Source organism: Meles meles, chromosome 2 (assembly GCF_922984935.1).
Source record: "Meles meles chromosome 2, mMelMel3.1 paternal haplotype, whole genome shotgun sequence".
NCBI classification, from domain to species: domain Eukaryota; kingdom Metazoa; phylum Chordata; class Mammalia; order Carnivora; family Mustelidae; genus Meles; species Meles meles.
In genome coordinates, this window is record NC_060067.1 from 98,750,839 (window position 1) to 98,776,069 (window position 25,231).

The following is a 25,231-nucleotide window of genomic DNA, read 5'->3' on the forward strand; positions in this document are numbered from 1 at the left end:
TGGTTTGGAGGTTGAGACTGATGGCTGCACATGCACTCCAAGAAGGTATGAAAAGGTTTTGTATTCATATAAGGAGCCTTTCTGAGGAGAGTAGGCAGGCTCCCAAGCTGGTCCATTTGACGTGAGGAAAGAGGGGTGAGTGGCTTTGGTTTTTATTGTGATTCGGGTGCGTGGGGTAAAATCTCCCACAAGCTACGCTTGGTTTACTGATGAGTTGGTTTAAAACAAACCAAAAAACAACACCCCCACGTGCCAGCCTGCCCAGTTGTGGAACAATGGGGTTGGGGGTAGGCTGGGGCCTGAAAACTGTCGGTGGTCAAACATCAAAAATAGAGTCAAATTCATTATTACACCCCCCCTTAGTTCTGTGTCACATCACCTTCTCTGTTTTCTCCCCAGCTTTTAATCCCAGTGTGTGTGGGTGGGTATGTGTGTGTGTGTGGTGTGGAAGATGGGAAGTATGCATACCATAGGTTAGTGATGGGGGCCACAGATGAGGGTGTATGGCCAATATCTGTATTCCAGAGTGCCTCCCCACTGGAAATGTCTCTAAGTTTCAAGGAGGTTGGGAACCTTGGATCCAAGCACCCTGGGATTAAAAGTCTACTGGAAGTTTTGTTCAACTTACTGGGAAACTTGTTGAATTTAATGCCCAGAAATTCAGGCAAGATATCTGAAGGTTTAAATGATTTGTTACCCAACTTCCAGGTAGTTCTGGAGATGTCTAGTGTACAGTAACTATTAGGTCATTCAGTTCCTTTAAAACTAGAACTCTGGTAGGATTGCAGGTGAGAGTCATTGTAAGATAGGAAAGCATCTTACCCGTCGCTCCGTTGTTGCTTATTAGACTGCTCAGGATATACTCTGCTTTTAGAAGTTTCCCTGAAAAGAAGCAACCAAATGCTACACAATTAGTTCTGAACACATGCTTTCAATACTACTAGTAGTTTATGCTTTAAGATGAACACATTGTAACAGGGAACATAACCCGTCTTGGAAACATTCTATTTTAAAATTTTAAGTCAGGAGTGACAGGGTGGCTGTTGGTTAAGTGATGGACTCTTGATTTCGACTCAGGTCATGATCTCAGGGTCGTGAGATTGAGCCCAGCGTTAGTCTCCCTGTTCAGCAGGGAATCTGCTGTAGATTCTCCCTCTCCTCTGCCCCTCCCCTGCTCTCTCTCTCTAGAATAAATAAATAAATATTTTTTAAAAATAAAAACAAAATTTAAAATCAATAACTACATCATACACTAAAGTGAACAGAAAGGATGAGATTTCCAGGAACTGGTAAGGTGGGAAGTTGTACAGTATCTGAAATGGCAATTAGATTTACACACACACTCATACACAGGTACACTCATTCATATAGAATAAGGTTTGGGAAGTAAAGGCAAACCCTTGTAAAATGTTATCTCTCCTTTTTGTGAATGACTTCGAAAGAAAGGAAAGAAAGAAAAGAAAGAACGAAGGAGAGAAAGAGGAGAAAGAAAGAAATAACAGAAGGAAAGAAAAAAAGCACATTCTGAAATCATGATTTATTGTCCGATTAAAATTTATTCATACCCATGTGTTTAGAAAGAGAGCAATAACATAAAATACTTGTGTAAATGAATTTTACCAAAAAAATTTTTTTTCTTCTTCTCATCCTCCTCCTTCTTCTTTTTAATTTACTTGGCAGACAGAGACATAGCTAGAGAGGGAACACAAGCAGGGAGAGTGCGAGAGGGAGCAGCAGGATTCCCCCCCACCGAGCATGGAGCCAGATGCAGGGCTTGATCCCAGGACCCTGGGATCATGACCTGAGCCGAAGGCAGACGCTTAATGAATGACTGAGCCACCAGGCATCCAGGTATCTTTCTTCTTAAAAGTTATATATATATATATATATATATATTTAAAGATTTTATTTATTTATTTGACAGACTGAGATAACAAGTAGGCAGAGAGGCAGGCAGAGAGAGGAGGAAGCAGGCTCCCTGCTGAGCAGAGAGCTCGATGCGGGGCTCAATCCCAGGACGCTGGGATTATGACCTGAGCCGAAGGCAGAGGCTTTAACCCACTGAGCCACCCAGGTGCCCCAAAAGTTATATTTTCTAATTAGGTTTTTTTAAAAAGATTTATTTATTTGCTTGAGAGAGAGAGTGCACATGAGCAGGGGAAGGCAGAGAAGGAGAGAGAGAATCTTTAGCCAACTCCCCACTGAGTGGGGAGCCCTCACATGGGGCTTGATTCCAGGACCCTGAGATTACAACCTGAGCGGAAATCAAGACTTGGTTGCTTAATGAACTAAGTCACCCAGGTGCCCCTCTAATTAGGTTTTGCTGATAGCTAAGGGTGGGTATTTTTAAAATATATCGACTCATTATCACCAAACTTGCTGAATGTCTTAATTCTAATAATCTGTGTATTTCTTGAAGTTTTCTATGTGGGCAATCGTACTTTCTAAAAATCCTGATAATTGTGTTTACTCATTTCTAATCTTTGTATCTCTTATTTCTTTTTCTTTTTTCATCGCATCGGAAGGACTTCTTGGTCAGTGTCAAATAGAAGTGATAACAAGATATATTTTTTTCTTTACTTGATTTTAAAAGGAACATTTTTAGTTTTTCATCAGTAGTTTTGCCAAGGTTTCGATTGCTTCCTTTGACTAGGTTAAGAAGTCTCCTCTTGTGCAGCTATCAGCTGATGGCCGTTCAGCTCCAAATTCACCCTTCATTGCCTGCTTTGCAATAATGGGAATGGGCCTTGTAAATAGTTCTCCTTTGTCAGCTTTTTCATTACAGGGTGTGGAGAGACACCACAAGGGGAGGCTGCTTCTCTTCCTGATTTAGTGTGCAGTTCTTGCCAGGTTCCCGCAGTGCAGGTCGCTTCTCCAGTGCCTGCCCTCCGCTGCGTTCCTGGCTTCTCCTGTGCCTATGTCCTCCAACACAGGTGGCTTCCCCAGTGCTTGGCTCCTCATGTGCAGAGGTCAACAGCACCCAGCGGCCAGCAGCTGCCGGCAGCATCCTCTCAGGTGACTTCACAATGGAGTGCAGCCAGGGAGGGACCTCTCCCTGAAAGTTCCCTCCTGGCATTCCATGAAGGCAGCCGTGTGGTGAGGTCCAGTGTGCCTCTCTGTGGGTGGCTTCCCCCAGCACCCAAGAAGGTGGATTTTCAGGAAGTTCTGCTGGCAGGGAACCTCCTTGACTTCTCTGCTGTCCTGTGAGCCATGGCTGTGCCTTCTCCAACAAGGTCTGAATCATAGTCCCGGTATGCCTGGCTGTGGGGTTGGGAACTTTTTCTTATTCTCTATCTCAGTACAAGGGATAGCAGCTGCTCCTTATAACCGCTTATCCTGTATTCTCCAGAGTTAGCTTTACCACTTAATAGTAATCACTCATTAATCCCCTGACATAGCTAATTACTCTTTTTTTTAAAAAAAGATTTTATTTATTTACTTGACAGAGAGAGAGGGATCACAAGTAGGCAGAGAGGCAGGCAGAGAGAGAGGGAGAAGCAGGCTCCCCACCATGCAGAGAGCCCGATGCGGGGCTCGATCCCAGGACCCCGAGATCATGACCTGAGCTGAAGGCAGAGGCTTTAACCCACTGAGCCACCCAGGCGCCCTGCTAATTACTCTTTATATTAAACTCTCCTTGTTCAAATTACCGTGTTGTTTCTGTCTCCTGAGTAGAACCTGACCAAGAACATCTCTAACTCTAGTTTATATTTTCAACCTAAACAAGATGAAAATTTTGCAAAACACTTCTTACATCAATTTCGGTGAACACATAGTTTTCTTGTTTATTCGGTCCAAGAGGTGAACTGAATGAATCAGTTATTACATTATTATTATTGTTGTTGTTATTGTTATTATTATTTAGTAAGCTCTACCCACAAAGAGGCTTGAATGCATGACTGCGAGATCAAGAGTCACTAGATTACTCTACCAACTGAGCTAGCCAAGTACCCTTGAATGAATCAACTTTTAAATAATTAAGCTTCCTTATATATCTGGAATAAGCCTTCCTTGCCTGTACTGTATTATCATTAACTTAATACAATGTTGGTCAATTTGATAATATTATAAGAGTTTTTGCATCTGATAAATTATGTAAGTGACACTACTATAAAATTTCCTTTTATTTTTCTCTTAATTAGTTTGCATTTGCATTTACCAATTCTTTATCATTGCTTTTTGAATCTCCTTTTCCATCCTTATGGATTCAACTTTTTCTTTAACAAAATACATTCTTTAATGTGTGTGTGTGTGTGTGTGTGAGAGAGAGAGAGAGAGAGAGAGAGAAAGAGAGAAACAGGGAGAAAAATGTCTTGAGAATAAAAAATATTTTTAGTCTTTGTCTGAAAATGTCTATTTTGTCCTTACTTTTGAATGATGACTTTGCTGAGTATAAAATTCTAGGCTGAAAGCTATTTCCTCTCAATTATTATTATTATTTTTTTTGGTAGATTCCACTGCTTTCTGGACTCTGTTGTTCCTGATAAAATGCTTTATGTGAATCTAAATATAGTTCCCATATACATAATCAGTCTTTTCTCTCTGTTTCCTTTAAGATTTTCTCATTGTTTGATTTTCTGTAGTTTCACCACACTATGTCTAGGTGATTTTTTAAAAAAAGTTTGCTCAAGATTGGGTCCACCTCTTCAATGCAAAGACATGTTTTTCTCCAATTTCAGTCAGTCCTCTCAGAAGTCCTATTATACTTATGTGCTTTTTTCATTCTATTCTCCAAGTTTTAAGATTCCTCTTTCATATTTTCATCCACCTATCTCTATATGCTTCATTCTCAGTATTTTCCTCAAATATAATTTCCAATGCCGTCAATCTCTCTCCCTCTATTAGATCTGCTGCAGGAATGCATTTCAGGATGGTCAGTTAGGGGGTTAGAATACCTGAGAAACTGGCCCAGAATTATCTTTATTGGAAGGCTGTTACCACTCATCTGTAACAGGTGGGCACATATTTAGAATCTTTGAACAGCCCCTTTAAAAAATTATTTATTTTTAAAGATTTTATTTATTTACTTGAGAGAGAGTGAGCCCACACATGAGAGAGCTCAAGTGTGGGGGTGGGGCAGAGGGAGAAGGAGAAGCAGGCTCTCTGCTGAGCAGGGAGCTCTACATGGGACTTGATCCCAGGACCCCAGAATCATGAACTAAGCTGAAGTAGACATTTAATCAACTGAGCCACCCAGATGCCTCCTCTTTTTTTCTTTTTCTTTTTCTTTTCCTTTCTTTTTCTTTCTTTCTTTCTTTCTCTCTCTCTCTCTCTTTTTCTTTCAAGATTTTATTTATTTATTCATTTGAGAGAGAAAGAGCATGAGCAGGAGGAGGGGCAGAGGGAGAAGGACAAGCAGACTCTGCACTGAGTGGAGGGGCTCCGCTTGGGGCTCGATTCTGCACCCCTGAGATCATGACCTGAGCTGAAATCAAGAGTTAGATGCTTAACTGACACAGCCACCCAAGCCGCCCTGGAGAGTCCTTTGCTAGTCAAGCAAGGTCTGGAAAACAGCAGCATCAGTGTTGTCTGGGAGCTGGTTAGAAATGTCGAATCCGAGGCCCTGCCACATACCTACTGAATTAGGACCTGCACATTTTTTAAAAAAACATTTATTTATTTTAGAGAGACTGAGAGAGAGAGTGTACATATGCATGGGGGGGGGGAAGGGCAGAGGGAGAGAGAGAGAATCCTCAAGCAGACTCCCTGAAGAGTGTGATGACCGATGTAGGGTTCCATCCTGGGACCCTGAGCTCATGACGGCTCAGGTCCTATGTACAACTACTGAGCCGCCCAGGTGCACTGGGTCTGCATTTTTAACAAGATCTTCCAAGGGTTGATGAAGTTTGGGAAACGCTGCTATAATGAAACTTTTTTTTAAAGTTTTATTTATTTAAATACTCTCTATACCCAATGTGGGGCTTGAACTCACACCCCCCAGATTAAAAGCCATCTCCCCTCTCACTACTGCACTTGACTAGTAAAAAAAAAAAATAAAAAAATAAAAAAATAAATAAATAAAAGCCATCTCACCGAGCCAGCTATTTGTGACTTTTCATCACTGGTCTGAGATGAGATTAAGTGAAAAATGGAGAGTGAGCATTTAGTAATTTTTATATCTTTTGCCAAAGTAATTTTATGACTCTTCAGTCTAATAATAAATACTTTGGACTTAACAGTTGTATGTATTTTTTGTTTTATTTCATTTTACTAATGATCTATTTTATTGTATTCACCTCAGCTTAAGGAGTTTGTTTGGCAGCTGGTGCCTGTATTGGCACTTGAAATTCGAGAAGCTTAGCCACCAACTAGGAGAGCCGCTGGATGTTTGGCTCTCTCTAGCCTTCCTCATGTGGTTACATTCTTGTGGCCTGCAGGTACAAAAGAGGAAATGAAGCTGTGCTTGCTTTTAAGCAATTCCCTATTAATTACTAAACTTTCTGACAACCACACTGCTTTTTTTTTATTAATTTATTTATTTTTTCAGCGTAACAGTATTCATTGTTTTTGCACAACACCCAGAACCACACTGCTTTTGAATTTCAATTGCTGGTTTTTAAACTTTCTTTTGTTTTTTAAAGATTTATTTATTTATTTTAGAGAGAGTATGCACATGTGATTGAGGGGAGGGGCAGAGGGAGAGAAAGAATCTCGGCACTGAGCGTGGAGCCTGACAAGGGATTCAATCTCATGACCCTAAGATCATGATCTGAGCGGAAACCAAGAGTCAGCCACTTAACTGACTGGGTCGCCTGTTTAAATTTCTGAAAAGCCTCTTTAGTTCTTTTTCAAAGGGTGAATTCATTTTCTTTTCCTGTTACATTCCGTTCTTTAAACATACTGTTTATTAAGCTGTATGAGTCTTTCGGGTTGTTCTATTTTTGTGTTTCGCTTTGGAGGGCCATTTTTCCCGTTTGTTGTACATACTGTTCTTCTCTCGCATGTTTCACTTCCTTTTGTTGCTTATACAGTTCAACCAAGGGCATCTTCAGCAAGGATTATTCTCCTGGGATTCCTATGCCCTTGGAGTGTGGATGTTTCCCTGGAACCTAGTTCCGTTCTTGATATTCTGCTGGGCCCCCAAATGTCAGTGCTGAACTAGTATTTTTGTTAATTATTTGGAGAGATTCCTTCCCTTGTGGATGGAGTAAATTCAGACTCTTCATACACATTTGACATAGTCTTAGGGTTTTTTTGTTTATTTGGGGAGATTTTTTTTGGCCTCTACCCCACAGCTTGGATAGAGAGCAAGCTTCCTTGCCACTTCTCTGGGTGAGCTGGTGGAGCTGGTCAGTCACCTCTCATAGCTGTGCAAACCTTTAAGAATTCCCGCTTTGTGCAAATATTTCACTCTTCATGTAGTCCCGTGGACCTGTCTCTTGCCCCTACATGGGGTTTAAAATGACAATCCCTTCCCTTTGGACCAGATCCTAGTGTAAACACTTCTGCCTATAGTGTCATGAGCAGTAGACTACAGTTTTAACTTTGAACACTTTCTATGTTTCCAGCACTTAAAAAAAAATTCACAATATCTGTGTAATAGGAGATTATATGCTTGCTTAATCCTCCATGTGAAAGAACTAAAAATTTGAACCTTTATCTCTAATTACGGCTTAAAAGGATTATTTTCCTTGCTGGGCAGGCCCAGGATGTCCTCCCTTGTGTATGAAATCCATGTTGAATGCCCCGACCTTAGACGTGTGTTTTGGGTGGATACCAGGAAGGGCTGAGTCAAAGGGGTAACAGTGCGACTATGCTGTCTCTTCCTCTCAAGAGGAAGGGCATTCCTCTTCCTTATTTCTCATAATATCATATTGTCCTCTCATTTCTCTATCCCAGGAGTCCCAAATGCTGAGAATGGAGACCTGTTCTCCTGTTACTTTCTTTACCAGGACACCACCGCTGCTCTAAGCCCTTCTTTCTCTTACGGTATGGGGAGGCCTAAGAGTTGTTTGGGAGTGGGCGAGTGGCACAGTCAGTTGAGCATCTGATTTGATTTCGGCTCAGGTCGTGATTTCAGGGTTGTGAGATTAAGCCCTGCATTAAGCTCTGAGCTCATTGTGGAGTCTGCTTGAGTTTTTCTCTCCCCTTAACTCCCACTGTTGCACTCTCTCTCTCTCTAAAGTAAATTAGAAAAATAAAAGAGTTGTTTGGGGGAGAAGTTCACAAAAATCACTTAACTCTGAAGCTATGTTTGTTTCCTTGTGGCTCTTTTGGTAGTATCTTTGAGGAAAAGACAACCCAACTGCTGGGGACCAAGATTTCGGATTTTATCTTACATAGGCTATGTAGTAGCAGAGGAGCATAGGGCTCATGAGGATATCTGGCTTACTTGTTATCACAGTTACAAGCATGAGAGAAACAACACAACAAACAAGTGAAAAGATCAGTTTGGCTGTGCAAAGCAAAGCTATCCACACTCCCACTTACGCGTGACCTCAATTTCCATGTCACACTACGGCAAATCTGTATATCATAAAATAGGCCACATCGGCTCTATTCCAAGTTCTAACTGAAGAGAACCAATGCTAGAACTCTGCCTGTGCACGCCTGGCCTCCATCATTCTGTTCTCCCTACAGAGCACCCTGCACACACATCATGACCATCTGATGCCATCCAAAAGAAGATGAGTTGTTAGGTTTCCCTCATACCCCAAACAGTATAAACTCCGAACACGTAAAATGTCCGAAATCAGGGATAACGGAAGGAAGAAAGTTTTCCCAAGTTCAACTCTGTCCCTGCGGTTACTCTAGAAAAGCAATAAACACGGGCACAATTTATGCACAGCTGCAGAACTTGAAAGTGAATGAAGTTGGGCTTTTGAAAAGTAAACCTTCACAAGCCCATTTCCCTCATGCCCTTTTATCTCTGTCCCTCTCTGCATCCAACAATTGTCCCATTTAGTATAGTCAGTACAGTTCCTTTTCAAAGGAAATGGAGTAAAGATATTTTAACCCCTTGAAGACCAGACTTATAAAATCAATTTTAAAAATGAGCCAGTCCTGTTTCTGGGAAGGGCAGATTTGCCTTCTACTTTTGTCCTGTATTCTTTCACTCTTAGAAATGAGGATGGCAGGCTACACATTTCTCCACCTCATGGTTATCAGTAATTTAAATAATTCAAAAATTCTATAGAAGTAAACTTCACTGTAAGACATAGCAGGCCTTTTCTCCCTCCAACCCCCCTCTACAGTACTTCCTAAGTTAGAATGTCAGCCTCATTTTTCATTTCATTCAAAGTGACAGAAGGAAAAAAAAAGATACTTTAGGGCCTAATCAGGTACTGTACCGGTGTCCCCAGTGATGGAAAAAACCCTCGGATTACTTCGGTGGGTTTGTCAGCTCTATTGTCGGCATAGTCAAGTGGCTGGAGACAGGAGAACTAAGAGAAAAGAGTCGAATTTTAATCTGCTTTTTAAAGGCTCTTGGTCAGAAGTATAGCAATTCAGATACCCCTGTTTGAAAGCAGCAGGACAGATTTGTTAGAAGACAAAAGCTCCAATTAGTATTTTCCACACCCTTTCACAATTTTCTCTACCGCTTTTGGCTCTGAAACCCTTTATGCCAGGGCCTTTGTGCCGGCAGGAGGCGGGTGGAAGGGCACCTCGGAGGCCCGGGGGCGGGGAGAGCCCGCGGCTTGCAGAGCCGCCCGCCCGCCGGTGCCCGCCGGCCTCCCGCCCACGTCAAGGAGCCCCGGAGGGAAGGCGAGCCCTGGCCGGCCGGGCCGGGCGCCGGGCTGGGGGGGCCGCAGGAGGGGAGCCTACCTGAGTTGACCGAGAGTCGGGCCTGGCGAATGACCACCTGCGGGGCAATTGGCGTTGCGGGCCGCAGCTTGTGGAGCCCCTTGGCGACCTGCAGGAGTTCGCCCGAGACGTCGAGCCCGTACAGGAAGCGGTCGCTTAAGAACACGATGGCAGCGGCGGTGGCACAGTCGCGGGCGAGGATGGAGGCTCTCAGGGACGCCTGCGGGAACATCCCGGGACGTCATGAAGCGCTCGGAGGCCGCCCTGGGACCAAGCTTAGTCTTCTAGGTTTTTGTTTTTCTGCTCTTTTCCTTCCTTTCCTTTTCCTTTCTCCTTCCTTGCTTCCTTCCTTCCTTTTCTTTCCTCCCCCCTTCCTTCCTTCATTCTTTACTTTTCCTTCCTTCTTTCTTTCCTTTCTCTCCCTCTTTCTTTCTTCCTTTCTTTCTTTCAGTCAAAACAAGAACAAAACCTAGAACTAGGGGAAGAAACCTACTTTACTGGGCGGCTGAACGGAAAGAAAAAAAAAATAAATAAGGAAAACCCAAGTTAATTGTGAGATAAAGCCTTTCTTTTGTTTTCCCCACTGCATTTCTAAAACTCTACAAGTGATAAATGCATATTTCCTGTCATTAGAAAATTCAAACAACATAAGGTAAAAATGAAAAGTGCCCCTTAGTTTCCTGACTCTTTACCTGATGTTTCCCCCTCCCCCTCCCCAATCTCATTCTCATTCTTCCTCATCATGGTTTCAAGGCGATCCTTCTAGAAACTTCTACCCTTTTGTGTATATTTAGACATTAATTGGTTCCTTGTCTTGCCTTGCTCTCTCCCCCTTTCCCTCTTTTTCTCTCTCATAAATGAGATTACACTAGACCTATTGTCATGCTGGTTGCTTCTTTCAGTCATCCTAGCATCTAGAAGAGCGTTATGCATCAGTCCATAACACTCTGCTTCACGTACGTTATTTAAGAAGATATATAGAATTTTAGTTAATACTTTAAATTTATCTTGTATTTAGTTAATGAATAAAACAAGAAAAAGTAGAAAACAGACATGGAATGAAATTGTAACATAGAGTGAGAAGTAGAGATAAGCAAGGCAGACTTGAATGGGAAAACATCATCTTTTGATCTCCAAGGTGTTATACTCAAGATGTTCAAAGTCATGGAGCCAATGGCACAAATGAGCTTCCCACTCGGTAGTACTTTCTCCATTTGCTAAAGTAAATCAAGCAGTGCTTTCTGAAGATACTGGTTCACATGGGAAGCCCAAGAAAGCATTGCTCATTTTCCTAGCACAATGTTACTACACAAAGCACTGCTTTCTTCACTACTTAATCCTAAGTATTAACAATTATTGAGTAAAACTAGATGTGGGGCATGGTGCTAAGTGCATTACATGTACTAATTCACTCACTCTTTACAATGATCCTAACAGGCAGATTCTATTAATACCCCCATTTTAGGGGGCGCCTGGGTGGCTCGGTGGATTAAGCCGCTGCCTTCGGCTCGGGTCATGATCTCAGGGTCCTGGGATTGAGCCCTGCATCGGGCTCTCTGCTCTGCAGGGAGCCTGCTTCCTCCTCTCTCTCTGTCTGCCTCTCTGCCTACTTGTAATCTCTCTCTCTGTCAAATAAATAAATAAAATCTTACAAAAAAAAAAAATACCCCCATTTTACCGATGGGAAACCTGAGACTCATAGAGGTTAAGTAACATGCCCACCATCACATGATCTGTGACTAAGAGGGGAGATTTGAACACAGGAAGTCCAGGTCCAAATCCCACATGTTGAAGTCCCATGTTGTACCGACTTTATTTTAGGAAAACAGGAATTGGATATCAATTATCTGATACTTGCAGTAATGCCAGTAAATACCAAATACGTAATCAGTCTTGTTACAGTTGCTGGTCTGAGCATTATTTACTTTAACAAACTGAAACTAAAAGACGATGTATTCAAATTGGTATAGAGAGTAACCTCTGCTTTTCAAAATCTGCCTGGAACTGTTCTTTTGGGTTTTAATTTGATACTTGAGTATCTCTGAGTAAAACTGGCCTAAACTTTTTTTTTTGTTTTTTTTTTTAAGATTTTATTTATTTATTTGATAGAGATTGCAACTAGTCAGAGAGGCAGGCAGGGAGAGAGAGGAAGCAGGCTCCCTGCTGAGCAGAGAGCCCAATGCGGGGCTCCATCCCAGGACCCTGGGATCATGACCTGAGCGGAAGGCAGAGGCTTTAACCCACTGAGCCACCCAGGCGCCCCTGGCCTAAACTTTTATATTTGGCCCATTCCAGAGTTCTATTGATGGGGCTGATAACAGGATTTGAGTTTTGGTATACTTGTGTGCTATCTATAGCACTGTAGGTGGAACATAACATATATTTATAGGTTTTCATCCATCAGGTAATGCCTACCAATAGCCACCACAATAACCTATTTTCACACTAATGCTTTCTTAACTTGTTAAGCCCTTTAAGCTATCACCGTGTTTATTAAGTCTAGAAAGTGATCATTTGCATTTGTATTTATCCTTTTGTTCAAACTGATCACTGTTCTCATTGTGATAGAGATGCCAATTATTAAGGCGGGGGTGGGGGGGGTGGGAGAGTGGTGATAGCTCTTCTCTCTTCTTGGTGTTTCCTTCCGTGTGAAGGGAGCTGGCTTACTATAGCACTCCTGGTCTCTACTCCTTTACCCACTCTGCCCCAGGGGAGGTGGAATGACTAATATGACCGGTAAATTTGGGAAGAAGAAACTGGCGTGTTTGGCTTAGCTCTTCTCTTTTTTTCCTTGGGGATGGGTTGTCTAAGGGAAACAGGATACTCTGCTTTTGTGTATCAAAAGTCTTATCTAGAAAGCCACACTATATGTGGGGTTCTGCTTGCCCTTGTAATCCCTATGACTGAATGGGGATGTCTATATAATTCTGGAATTCAGCTAGCAGACCTCCTGTGCTCTAATAATGAAGCTATATCTTTCAATTTTGCCTTTATCAGAATTAATGGCAATGTTTAACCTCTTGTCTTCTAACTCTTGATATATTTCTCAATTTGCTCAGAATCCAGGAGGGAAAGAATCCTAGATCCTCTCAAAGATCCCAAAGTTAATCATGGCCTAATATGCCATAATCCTTTCTAAGGAAAACTGAGCTGCCCACAGTTACTGCTTTTGAAACTGGCATATGTATGTTGCTACTTGACCTTGACTCCATTTCCCTACCCCACCACCAGCTCAAAGCTAAACTAAGAGTACTCATCAGATCCCTGGTCTCATGACTCTGTGGCCTGGCTTGAAAAAAATGAACATTAAAATCTGAACTAAAAAACATAGAAAGAATGGTAGGGTAGAAAGAAGCAGAAAATAGAATGTAGCTAAGTCACACTTATGGGCAACCGCGGACTGAAGATGGAAGAATGACGGCTCTGAATCCAAATGCACCTGTCATGAGTGCCATTCTTAGAGTTCCAGGCCTCCTTGATTGTTCCGGTATGTTTTCATGATAATGTACACCCTATTTTGGGAATTTGCTTGAGTGAACCTCTGTTCCTTCCAATAAAACAAAAAAACAAAACCTAAAACTGAAGTGTTCAAAACTTCTATTGAGAATTGTCAAATTTTAAAATAAGAACTAGTCAGTCAATTGACATTCATAAACTGTAAATTCAAATGGAAAGGAAAATTTACGGTTTTATGTATGTCTCGCTCTGTTCACTGAGGCTGGTCTCTGGTCAAGAGTCCTTCCTATGGGGGCACCTGGGTGGCTCAGTGGGTTAAGCCGTTGCCTTCGGCTCAGGTCATGATCTCAGGGTCCTGGGATCGAGCCCCACATTGGGTTCTCTACTCAGCAGGGAGCCTGCTTCCCTCTCTCTCTCTGCCTGCCTCTCTACTTGTGATCTCTCTCTCTCTCTAATAAATAAATAAAACCTTTAAAAAAAAAAAAGAGTCCTTCCTATGATAAATACGCATGGCACAGTCCTTCCGTTTGCAACGTCAGCTGTTATCTGCAGAACTTGTAGCCTCTTCCACTACTAGGCTTCCTAAAACTTGTGCTTGGAAAGAGCAATGTTACTGCTGTCACCCTGCTCATGACCGTGTATCTTGCAGGGTTCTCAGCAAACCACAGTGAGTTCCCTCTCTTTGAGGTTGCCCTTTGGTGTATGTGTGATGGTCAGTTCTGCTCTCCCTTCTCACAGGTGCCCCACTTCAGTTTCCAGGTAACCATATACCTACTTGGGATGCAATGCTTAGTGACAGGCTATTTTCCAGAGGTGATTCTCGATCCTTACCTCTCTGATAAAAATGGTTTCCATTATTGTGGTACCATCTAGTTCATGAAAAACATTCACAGACATTATCACATTTAAATTTATAGTAACTATAACATCTAAGTAAGGTAAGGAGACTGAAGTTGAGAGGGTAAGTGACTTGCTAAATTCACAAAACCCAAGGGGTACCTGGTTGGCTCAGTGGGTTAAAGCCTGTGCCTTTAGCTCAGGTCATGATCCCAGGGTTCTGGGATCAAGCCCCCACATTGGGCTCTCTGTTCAGCAGGGAGCCTGCTTCCCCCTCTCTCTCTCTGCCTACTTGTGATCTCTGTCTGTCAAGTAAATAAAATATTTTTTAAAAAATTTACAAAGCCCAAAGGGTCAGGGTCAGGCAGGAACCCAAGTCTGTATCTTTTTAAAGTAAATTTTCTTATTGTGGTAAACAGTGCATAACATAAAATTTACCATCTTCACCATTTTCAAGTGTACAGTTCAGTAGTGTTTAGTGTATTGTTGTGGAATAGATCTCAGAACTTTTCCATCTTGCAAATAAGGAAGTCTTTCCCTTTCCCTTTCAGACAACTCCCTTGCCCCACCACAACCCAGTCCCTGGTAATCACCATTTTATTTTTTATTTCTACAAATTTGATTATTATAGGTAGTTCAAATAAGTGGAATCAGATAGTATTTGTCTTTTTGTGATAATTTCATTATAGTGTCCCCAAGTTTCATCCAGGCTGTAGCATGTGACAAAATTTCCTTTCTTTTAAAAGCTGAATTATTCCATTGTATGTATATTCCAAACTTTGTTTATCCATTCATCTGTTGATGGATATTTGGGTTGCTTTAAACTGTTGGCTATTGTGAATAGTGCTGTTAAGAACATGCACATGACAATATCTCTTCAAGATCCTGCTTCCAATTATTGTGGCAATATATCCAGGAGTGAAATATATGGATCATAGTGTAATTCTAGTTTCACAGTTTTTCTTTCTTTCTTTCTTTCTTTCTTTTTTGAGGAAGCTCCAGACTGTCTTCCTTAGAGGTTGCACCATTTTACAATCCCAACAGTGAACAGAGTTCCAACTTCTCCATATCCTTGGCCAACACTTGAGGAACACAAGTATATTAAGGGTCAAGTTTTCTTCCACTTTCTCCCTATGGTCTGATCAAGGTGATTTTGCTCAGTGACTAATCTGGGCATAGGAAGCTGGGTCTTTGGAGCAAGGGCTAAACTTGTCACTCACTGAATCCAAGCTGTTTCTAAAGAAACTATATCCTTTATTATGATGAGCAAATTCTAAAAGGGACAAAAAAAATTTGAAAAGAACATTCTTCTTATGAATTTAAAAGTAAAGGAGCAAAAAGAAAACTTTATAGGAGATGGCCTTTAATTTCAGTGTTTTGAAATTCTCTAGTAAAAGTTGGTACCATGAGAGCAAATGATGAGTTGGTGATTACCTGGAAATTATATCAGCAAACATTCTTCACACTGAGCTGCAAAGACACTTCGCAAGTTCAGTGGAAACTTCTATGAGGTGGTCTTCCTGATTTGAGATGATTAAGCTTCTAGGTGTCTGGGTAGGCCAAGGGGGCCAGAGTTCACAGAGAGGGCTGCACAAAGCAAGAAGTCCAGAGATCTGAAGAGGGTTTCTTAGATTTTCAGCAGAGCTCATGAATGGAAAGACACCACCCAAAGCTGGAGAAAGAACCACCTGAAAGGACTAGTGGAAACAGTCCCCAGGCTTCATGTAGGACTTGTTTCCACCAACCAGAAAGGAAAATCTTGTTGTTCATATGGCATGGGGTAGAGTATTCCGAAAAGCATCACTTCAGTGGTGAGACAAAATCAGAGTAAGGTGGCTCTTGGGCCACTCTAAAAGGATAGAAGCAAGCTTGAAAAAGATCAAACGATTTCCTAACTTGAGTGAGTCCCAAAACAAAGCTCAAGGCTATTTATAGGCTCACAGAGTACCCACCATCCTATGTGGTGAAATTCACAATGTCTGGCATCCAGTCAAAAATTACCAGGCATGAAAAGAAGCCCATATTGCAGAGAAAAAGAAATCAACAGAAACTGATCTCAAAATGAGTTATTATAACTGTATTTCATCAGTTCCTGAAGATAGAGTAAAAGGTGGAATTAAAAACATGGGAGAGAGATGTAAAAATGATCCAAATCCAATGTCTAGAGACTAAAGAATACATAGTGTCAGAAATGAAAACACAAATATCTGAGTTTGTTTCCTAGCTACCATTCGTTTGCCATGGCATTACTTAAACTCTCCGACTCTCAATGGTTTCATTTGTGAAATGTGGATAATGTCTATTTGCAGTGCTGTTTTGGGTTAGAGGAAATGTGAGTTGAGTGCTCAGCACAGGGTGGGTTGCTTAATAAATGACAGGGAGCATGGTGGGGGAAAAATAGGGAAAAGAAGTCAGTTTATGCATTTCTACTCTCCTGCATGACAAAATCACAAGAAAAGACAGACTCTGGAAATAAATGTCAGTGGACTCTTCAGTAGAATAGAAAGGAAATAATAGATCATGTGTACAACCTCTATAAGGCTTATTTCTGAAAATGGCTCAGCCTCTAATTTCTTTTACGCTCTTTCTTCTCTCCACCAACTCTGAGGAGCGATGTTATTAGAAACTGAGAAAGAAGAAGGAAAATGAGCAGGCTTTATGGCAGTTGGTGAGGGAAAGCTGGTTCCTGAAAGGGGGCCTTCTCAGCACGTGCGAGTTGCTTTTGGCTGTCGCCAATGGAGGAATCCCTCCCCGAGCACCTGTAAACTGATGCCGCAAACACCCTATTCTACATCCCGCATGAACACGCCATATATTTGAGCAGAGAACATTGCCTAATCTATTTTTCCCCCTTCTACTCTTAATAGATTGGAGCACAAAAGCCTGAGAGAGGGTGACCTGCCAGACAAAGGCCCTTTGAGTTCCTTGGAAAAGTAGACTTGGAGGAGGATGGAAGGAATCCAAGTGGCCCTATTATTTCCACTTGCACTAATTAGACATTTTTCTGTCAGCTATTGAGCACTGCTGAGAGGCCAAACTCACTGAATTCATTTCTAAAGTGTTTACAGAAGTTTGCATCTGTTTGTGTCTCTTCAGGAGGAAAATAAGCACTTCAATAGCATTGTGGAAAATCTCAACGAAGCATCCTATTCTGGAGGACCTGGCATCCCCACAGCTGCATAATTTAACTCCGCTCAGTGCCGAACCTCTCGCATCTCTCTCCAAAACCTAACGATGCAAAATGTGGAGAAGTCAACTCAGGAGAATCTTTTCTTTCTTGTCATTGTCTTCTCTCTCCCTCTTTTGAAACAGAGGCCTGCTGTGCTCTACATACAGATCGAGGTGGGTATCATTCCTGTGGCCCCTCTCTCGCGTTCCTACCAGCACTCTGAGAAATTAATACCCACTTTCATTTGCTGCCAAGTGAGGGGATAGTAAATTCCTCCGCAGCAACGCAGAATACATCACCATCCTGGGAATCTCCTCCAAATGTACACCCGGGGAGCACTCTGACTTCAGAAGGAGGGGAATGAAAGGAGGCCAGAGTGTGTGGCAGGGAAGGACACTAAAAGAGAGAGTTTCCCTATGTGGTAAAATGTGCCTGGGTTATGCACAATTAGATTAACATGAAAGAGAGTCCCTCCCCCTCCCCCCACTCCCCAAAAAAGAAAGAAAAAGAAAACAACACAAAAACCCTAACCCAAGGCCTACATGGGCAGTGCCTTTGAAATGCATATTGGTCTACATGGAATTTGATTCAGGATTCTTTTGTTTGGGTTTGTAGGCCTATGACTGACCTGCCATCACAGAGGACTCAAAAATATGATCTTTTTAGACAATCTCGCAGCAACAGAGTTTTAGTGTTGCAATCAACATAGGATAACTCAAGAAAAAAAACAAAACCAAACCAAACCCGAGCAGGAATTCTATCCCTTTGTCTCTCTCAGCCTGACGGTAAAGGCTGTCAGATTGCCACCAGATTGTGTTTTTCTTGTCAACTGATCGTGTTGCGATACAATATATGGGTGTAGATGAGAGAGTGTCTGGATTTCTAGACACAGGCTTGCGTGTGTGTGTGTGTGTGTGTGTGTGTGTGTGTGTGCGTGCAACAACCCCACAGTTGTTTTTTCACATCTGTTTCAGAATGGAAATACAGGGTTCTAATTGAGTTTATGGCACAAAGGGAACTTCATGGCTAGAAAGCTGAGTCAGGTGGTAAAGGAATTAAACTCCACAATGAGATTTCAATACACAGATGATTGAAAAAATGCTAAAGAGCCTTTGCTAAGGGCTTTCGCTGAACAGCAGCAAGGAAAAGTGTGTGCCGTTTTCATGGTTCCTTGCATTAGTGTTAGCCCCTCCCGATGCCGAGCATCAAGTTTGGGTCCCAGCTATGGGTTCAAAGCCGGATGCGTTCTCGGCAATGACAATGGCAGCTGTTCTCTAGGGGGGCTGGGTGAGGGGACTCAGAACTGAAGCCATCTGGCATTGCAATTGGCAGGAACAGTGTAAAGGGAAATTATTGTTGCATAGCAAATTGGGAGGTTGGAAGAAGGCAGGGGAAAGTGGGGGAAGATGTCCTGAGGTGAGGAATTAGCAGAATAAACAAACGAGAAGTGGTGATGCCTGCATAGTTATACATCAGCAATAAAGCAGAGTTAAGAGGAGCAGCCATGGAACTGGACTACTCAAGGTCATTGGAAGACCAAGCATGCCATGCTCTGTATACATCCACCCACTGAAATGTGGAGAGGGAGGAAGAGAACAAAACTTGAACTTTCCTAAGGTTTATGCTGAAGGTCGGTTAACATTTCGTCAGCCTTCCTTTGTTTTACCAGTGGAACATGCAAATTCAAGCCCTTTTGGAAAATAGTTGGGTATCTTTTTCTTTATATACCTAAAGATAACATTTCAATCATCTCTACCTGCTTTTCATCCTCTCTCTTTCAGATCTACCATAGATGGGGTTGACTACTTTTTAAAAGAAAAAGAAAGCAGTTTCAAAACAGAGAACCACCTCTCCAGGATCCTGTGAATCTCATGGTCCCTGGGAGCCAGGGACCCGCATGCCTTAGCCTCTTTCAGGTTGCTATGGCCACCATGACTCCAGTCATCCTTGGTCATTTCAACATCTACATCGATGACTCCTTCAGGACCCTAGTCTCTCTTGCCACAGCCTCCGTACCTCAGAGATCTTGTCCCAACCTTAGTCCCTATGACTCCCATGGTCAGAAATACCCTAGAACTTGCCATTTTGGTGGCAACACAATCTGAATCTCAACTTGACCACTTGACTCTCTGAGTTTCTCTTGTATTCTAGCTGCCTTTCTCAGAAGGTCAACTCCAACAATTCTGCCACCTTATAGGGACAACCACGTAATCCATTGACCCTACTATTTTTTGCTATGCTACCAATCTCCTCACGTTCTTGCTCGAGTCTTTAAATTCCCATGGTGCAGAAATATAGGGACTTTAAAAAAAGCATTCTTGACTCCTTTGTCACTTTCTGCTTCTATCTTGTCTGGAAATTCCAATCATATTTATTGTTAAGGGAAAAAGTTGGCCTCACATTAAAATCACCTAGGTGGACTTCAGAAAGCTCAGATGTCCAGATGGCACCCCAGACCCGTTAAATCGGACTCTTTGCAAGCGTACCCAGCCATTGATTTCTTTTAATATCCCCAGGTGATTCCGAAGTGCAGGTGTAGCTGCAACCCCCCCGGGGCTATCCTGTTAGCCTTTCCCCATCCCTCATTTCCTCTTCCTGCTAAAGAGGGAATGAACTATTTAATGGAAAGGGTGTACCTGCCTCAGACCTTCCTCTCCCATCTTCTGTTGTGTTTTTTTTTTAATTTTATTGATTTGAGAAAGAGCGCATGCGCATGAGAAAGAGAGAGAGAATTTATCAGCTCACTGTCTGAATACCTAAGGCTACATTCTCCTATCCGTTTTAGAATAATGAAGGTTGCTCTTCTGTATCTATCTTTCAGATGGTTCTGAACACAGAAGGTGATGATGAATATTATTTATTGTCATTGACAATACCCATATTATGTCTCCTTCTCTGCCTAACCCGAGCTTCAGCCCAAGCAACTGAGTGTGGCTGGAGAAAAACACACAACCGCGACACTTTAAATTTATGGCCATAACTTTAAGTTGGCCCTCATCACAGTCCAACAGTCCAGGTAGGCTCACACTTTCTGCTCTCTTCTTTTTTTCTTTTGATTTTTTATTACTCAAAAAAGCTTCTTTTTTTTTTTTTAAGCTTTCTGACTCTGTGCTTGTACCTTCAACGCTTTCACAATGATTTTCTGCTCCTTGATAGGGAAGCATGCTTAATCCTGTCACAAACACACTCAGCACACATGGAACCACCGTAGGCCCTGCTGACGTGTTTTTTTGTTTTAGACAACCTCATAAGCACTTTCGATCTCACCGCACAAATTCCTTGACGTCGGCCTGTGCACACGTCACACACAGATTTTGGTGCTTTCCCAACCTTCTTGGTATAAAGGCAAATGATCCTGTTGCCATGGGTTCAGGGCAGTCTAGTTTTGTTAGAGGCTGTATTGTAGGACAGCCTACGACAGAAGGTCAAATGCTGGACCATTCTGAATGCCTATGGACACCATCCCCCTTTCTGCTCTCTTCTCAAGCTTCCACACTCTCATGGACAACCTGGCTTCTTATTTCACTGAGCAAACAGTCAATGAGAAGCAACCTTCCTCATCGTCTTATACAGATTTGCCAACCCTCTTGCTGTGAAGCCCATGTTCCCACCTATACTCCCATTGGCAGGTTTAAGGTCAACCTCCCACTCCGTTCTATCCCTTCCTCTTTGCATAAGGATACTGCCTGTAAACACCCTTTTTCTTTTTCTCCATCATTCATTTCCTCATCTCTACTGCATCATTTTCATCAGTATATAAACTTAGCATCTTCCATCTTTGAGAAGTTTTTCTTTATCCACACAGCTTTGTCTTTGTCTGTTCAGGATGTTGCCATAACATAAAATGCCATAAACTGGGTGGCATAAACTCTGTTATAAACAACAGAAATTTATTTCTCCCAGTTCTGGAGTCTGGGAAGTCAAAGGGCAAGGTGCCAGCAAATCCTGTTGGCTGTGCCTTTAAACTACATACAAATGTCTACAATATTTATTATTGATGCTAATGTCATGGTTATTTGTGGTGACAAAAAAATGTTAGTGAAGCCTGAGAAATTGGAATCCTTATTCCTTCTTTTTTGACTATGAAAATGTCTATAAAACCATAGCAAAACTATTTTCTTAGAGGTCTTTTCACTGGAAATAAATATAAAATGAAAAGCAAAATCAAAAGTCTATATTATTTGATGTAACACTTGGCTGTGGACAGAAAACTGATTTGGGGCCCATAAGCTTAATCTCAAAAATGAGGGGGAACTCATCATTACAATATACTCCATTAATAGGGAAAAACTTTGCACATGAAGCTTTATAATGTAGCAAATGATTCCTGGCATATGATTTACTGAGAATGCATTAATTCACCCAACAGAATATTTATTGAGCATCTCCTAGATGCATCTTATGGGCATTGGATATAGAATAATAAGAAAAACAGATATGGTGTTATCTGATCCATAAACATCCTGAAGATGCAAATTCCCAGCTAAATGGATTGGGTAGCTTTTAGAAAATACAGAGCATATAAATGTCAGAGTTAAAAACAAAAATTTAATATTTAGACCACAAGTTTAGCATTACAATCTGACTCAACACACTGATCACGAGTCCAAAACTGGGTCCCTAGAAGAAGGGTTACTTGATGAAGAAGATGCATTCTTCTCCCACGTCCTAACCACCTTGGCATTACATGTTATCCACTTATTTAATCCTCCAATCTATGAAGTAGATACTGTTGTTATTATCATTATAGCTGCAGTTTACATAGGTTGCCCATGATGACAAACTAATAACGGGCTTGGATTCGAACCAAGCAGTCTAGCTACCAACTCAGCTTCCTTAGCCCCTACCTATGCTGTCTTAATTTTATCCAGATTGTCATTGTCGTTGTTACCAAAACCATATACTAGAGTAATGGCATATATAGTATAAAGAGAACTGTTTGGACCTCATTGTCCCTAGGGCTTTTTATTGGTTCTTAAAGTATTAATTATCACTGAAAGGACTGAAAGTTGACTTGTGCCTGTTGCGATCTTAGAGAAACAAATGGATTGAATCGTCACTTTAGAATCTTATAGTCCAAGAGAATTATATTCACAGAAGTGCAGCAGAAATAAATATTCAATCAGCAAGGGTTAACCTTGCTTTAATAAAACCTCATTAAGAAAAAAACTTCAGATTACTGTACTAGGAAATGTCAACTTAAGGAATGGTTATTCATGTCACAAAGTAGTCTTCATGATTCACTATAATATTCTTAAATAATGAACTTCTATAATATATTTAAAATATGATTCAATTACAAATAATGCTATTAATGACAAATAAGATGCTTAAGAAGGGGAACAAAATAGTAGGACTTCAACCAGGTGGTACATTAGTAAATAGTGATGTTTTGTTAATATAGATTCTTGGGTCTCAATAGAGACCTAAAATCAGAATCTCTGGGTATATTTTAAAGAAGCGGCCTTTCCCTCCACCCCCAACTCTCACACACAAACATCCCAGATAATCTTGATTCAGTCACCTCATTAAGCAGCATTTGAAATCTCTGTCATAAACCATTAAAGTCATAAACAGGTGTCAGTAATGTACATTTTAAGCATATCAGGCAAAGATACAGTCTTCCACAAAGAGTGAAGGGAAGCTGTCACATTCTTGTGCTCAAAGTAATAAAACGAGAAAGCTACTGAGAGAGAAGATTAGGAGTCTAACCTCTAAGCAAGATTTTTAAAAAATGTTATGTTAGTCACCATACAGTACGTCATTAGTTTTTTTTTGTTTTTGTTTTTTTATTTATTTATTTGACAGATAGAGATCACAAGTAGGGAGAGAGGCAGGCAGAGAGAGAGAGAGAGGAGGAAGCAGGCTCCCTGCCAAGCAGAGAACCTGATGCGGGGCTCGATCCCAGGACACTGGGATCATGACCTGAGCTGAAGGCAGAGGCTTTAACCCACTGAGCCACCCAGGCACCCCACGTCATTAGTTTTTGATGTAGTGTTCCATGATTCATTGTTTGCGTATACCACCCAGTGTTCCATGCAATACATGCCCTCCTTAATACCCATCACTGGGCCAAGCCATCCCTGCCCCCCTCCCCTCTAAAACCTCCAGTTTGTTTCTCAGAGCCACAGTCTCTCATGGTTTGTGTCCCCCTCCAATTCCCTTCCCTTCATTTTTCCCTTCCTTCTCCTAATGTCCTCCATGCTATTCCTTATGTTCCACAAGTAAGTGAAACCACACGATAATTGACTCTCTCTAAGCAAGACATTTTAGGGTTCTACCTGACAATGACTCCAGAAAGCCCAGAGATTTCAATTTCATATAAGTGTCAGTGGGAATAATTCATGCCCAGTATGATAAGTTTTCAATAATGATGAAAGAAACAGATTTTGCTTCCGGTCTTTAATGGTGAATAAATACAAAAAGCTCCAGAATGAGTTAGTAATACTTCCAAAATGTGACAGATTACACATACATATAGAAAAGAAGCTAACTTGTTGAGGCTATCCTCAAGAGGGAGCTAGTCACCTCAGTTGCTTTAGGGAGATACTGCAAGAAAGGGCAAAGGGGGGGGCTTTTAGTGTACTGAGGGGTAATTCATTTAACTTTTTAATTTCAACTTTCTTATATGTAAATAAGGATAATAATACTACATAGATTACTGAGAAAATTGAAGAAAATATATGTAAACTGCTCAATAGCAGCTGCTTCAGAAACAATGTCTCATTATTTTCAGAGTGGATTGGGGGTAGATCTATGGAATCAGTCTCTCAGATCTCAAAATAGAATGAAAAATTCAAAAAGATTCCACTGAAATTTATCAGTGAGAAAGAAATTAAGCTTTACTGACATTTTAAAAAGTGGATGGACACCAGCTCCTTACTTTGCCTGTATGTCAGATGGCCACTCATCATGGATGGTGCTTGAGGAAGACCTCATCTTGGAGGGGCCAACAGTGAGAACACTGAACTCAGTCTTCAGTTGCTCGTATTGCAGTTTATGTATACCCGGTTAAGTAGACTGACAGACTATACTGTCACGACTCACAGGTACTTTGGAATAATCCGTAATGAGAGGGGAAAAGGCTATGGACATCTCAAGGCAAAGTTCTTTGAAGAATTGTCATGTTTAAAGAGTTTAGACATTTTCTTTTATAAACAGACAAGTTCTCCAAAATCTCCTGCCTTTCCTGTGATGAGTGGTCGACAATAGTATGCTATCTAACCAGAATTTTGAAAAAAATTTTTCAGGTATTGGGGACTAGAAATGTTTTCATCACTGTGATCTTCACGCCAAAAATAAAACATCACATAAAGATAACTCACACAAATGGGAAACTTTTAACCTGTTTAAAAATCTTCCACATGAAGAGTTTTACATCCTTTTTAAAAAGAAGAATATCTTCTGATTAACTTGCAAAAAGACATAATTGATACTAGAGAAGGTGGAAATTCATAGCTGAATTTCAACAAATGATTCTTCAGGTTTGGTGGATGGATTGAAATATGAGTGTCATGAATTAGCTGACCTCTTTTATTTGGGATCTTCCTATCTTGGAAGCCTAATTTTCTTCAACTATGACAGCCATTAAAAGTAAGTGTTGAGGGGCGCCTGGGTGGCTTAGTGTGTTGGGCCTCTGCCTTCGGCTCGGGTCGTGATCTCAGGGTCCTGGGATCGGGCCCTGCATTGGGCTCTCTGCTCAGCGGGGATCCTGCTTCCGCCTCTCTCTCTGCCTGCCTCTCTGCCTACTTGTGATCTCTGTCTGTCAAATAAATAAATAAAATCTTTAAAAAAAAAAAAAAAAACCTGTCCTAGCCATATCTTCACAACACAGTGCTAAGATTTGAAAAATGAATTAAACATACTTGATTATCATTTTAACATGAACCAAAAGGTTCTCATGCCAATAATGCAATTTTAAAAAATTATTCTAAATTAGTCACTTAATCTTAGTGTTCTTCTTAAATTTCTAAAATATATATAACATAGTAAAGCATAGTATAAGCATATAGCTTATTAAATGCT

At 41.3% G+C, this 25,231-nt stretch overlaps 1 protein-coding gene and 1 pseudogene across 4 annotated transcripts in view; both read right to left on the bottom strand.

The window, feature by feature from the left end:
* ALPK1 (alpha kinase 1) overlaps positions 1-25,231 on the bottom strand; it is a 118,837-nt gene that overhangs the window by 19,604 nt on the left and 74,002 nt on the right. For 2 of the 4 annotated variants that reach the window (XM_045998296.1, XM_045998295.1), the window contains 2 exons: positions 9,766-9,964; positions 823-882 (listed from right to left, as the gene is read on the bottom strand). In XM_045998296.1, coding sequence (XP_045854252.1) covers positions 823-882; positions 9,766-9,964 — 259 coding nt within the window. Of the gene's footprint in view, positions 1-822; positions 883-9,290; positions 9,370-9,765; positions 9,965-25,231 lie in introns of those variants that run through there. The other 2 variants (XM_045998298.1, XM_045998297.1) reach the window with 2 other exon arrangements.
* On the bottom strand, positions 20,298-20,647 carry LOC123937456 (annotated as a pseudogene).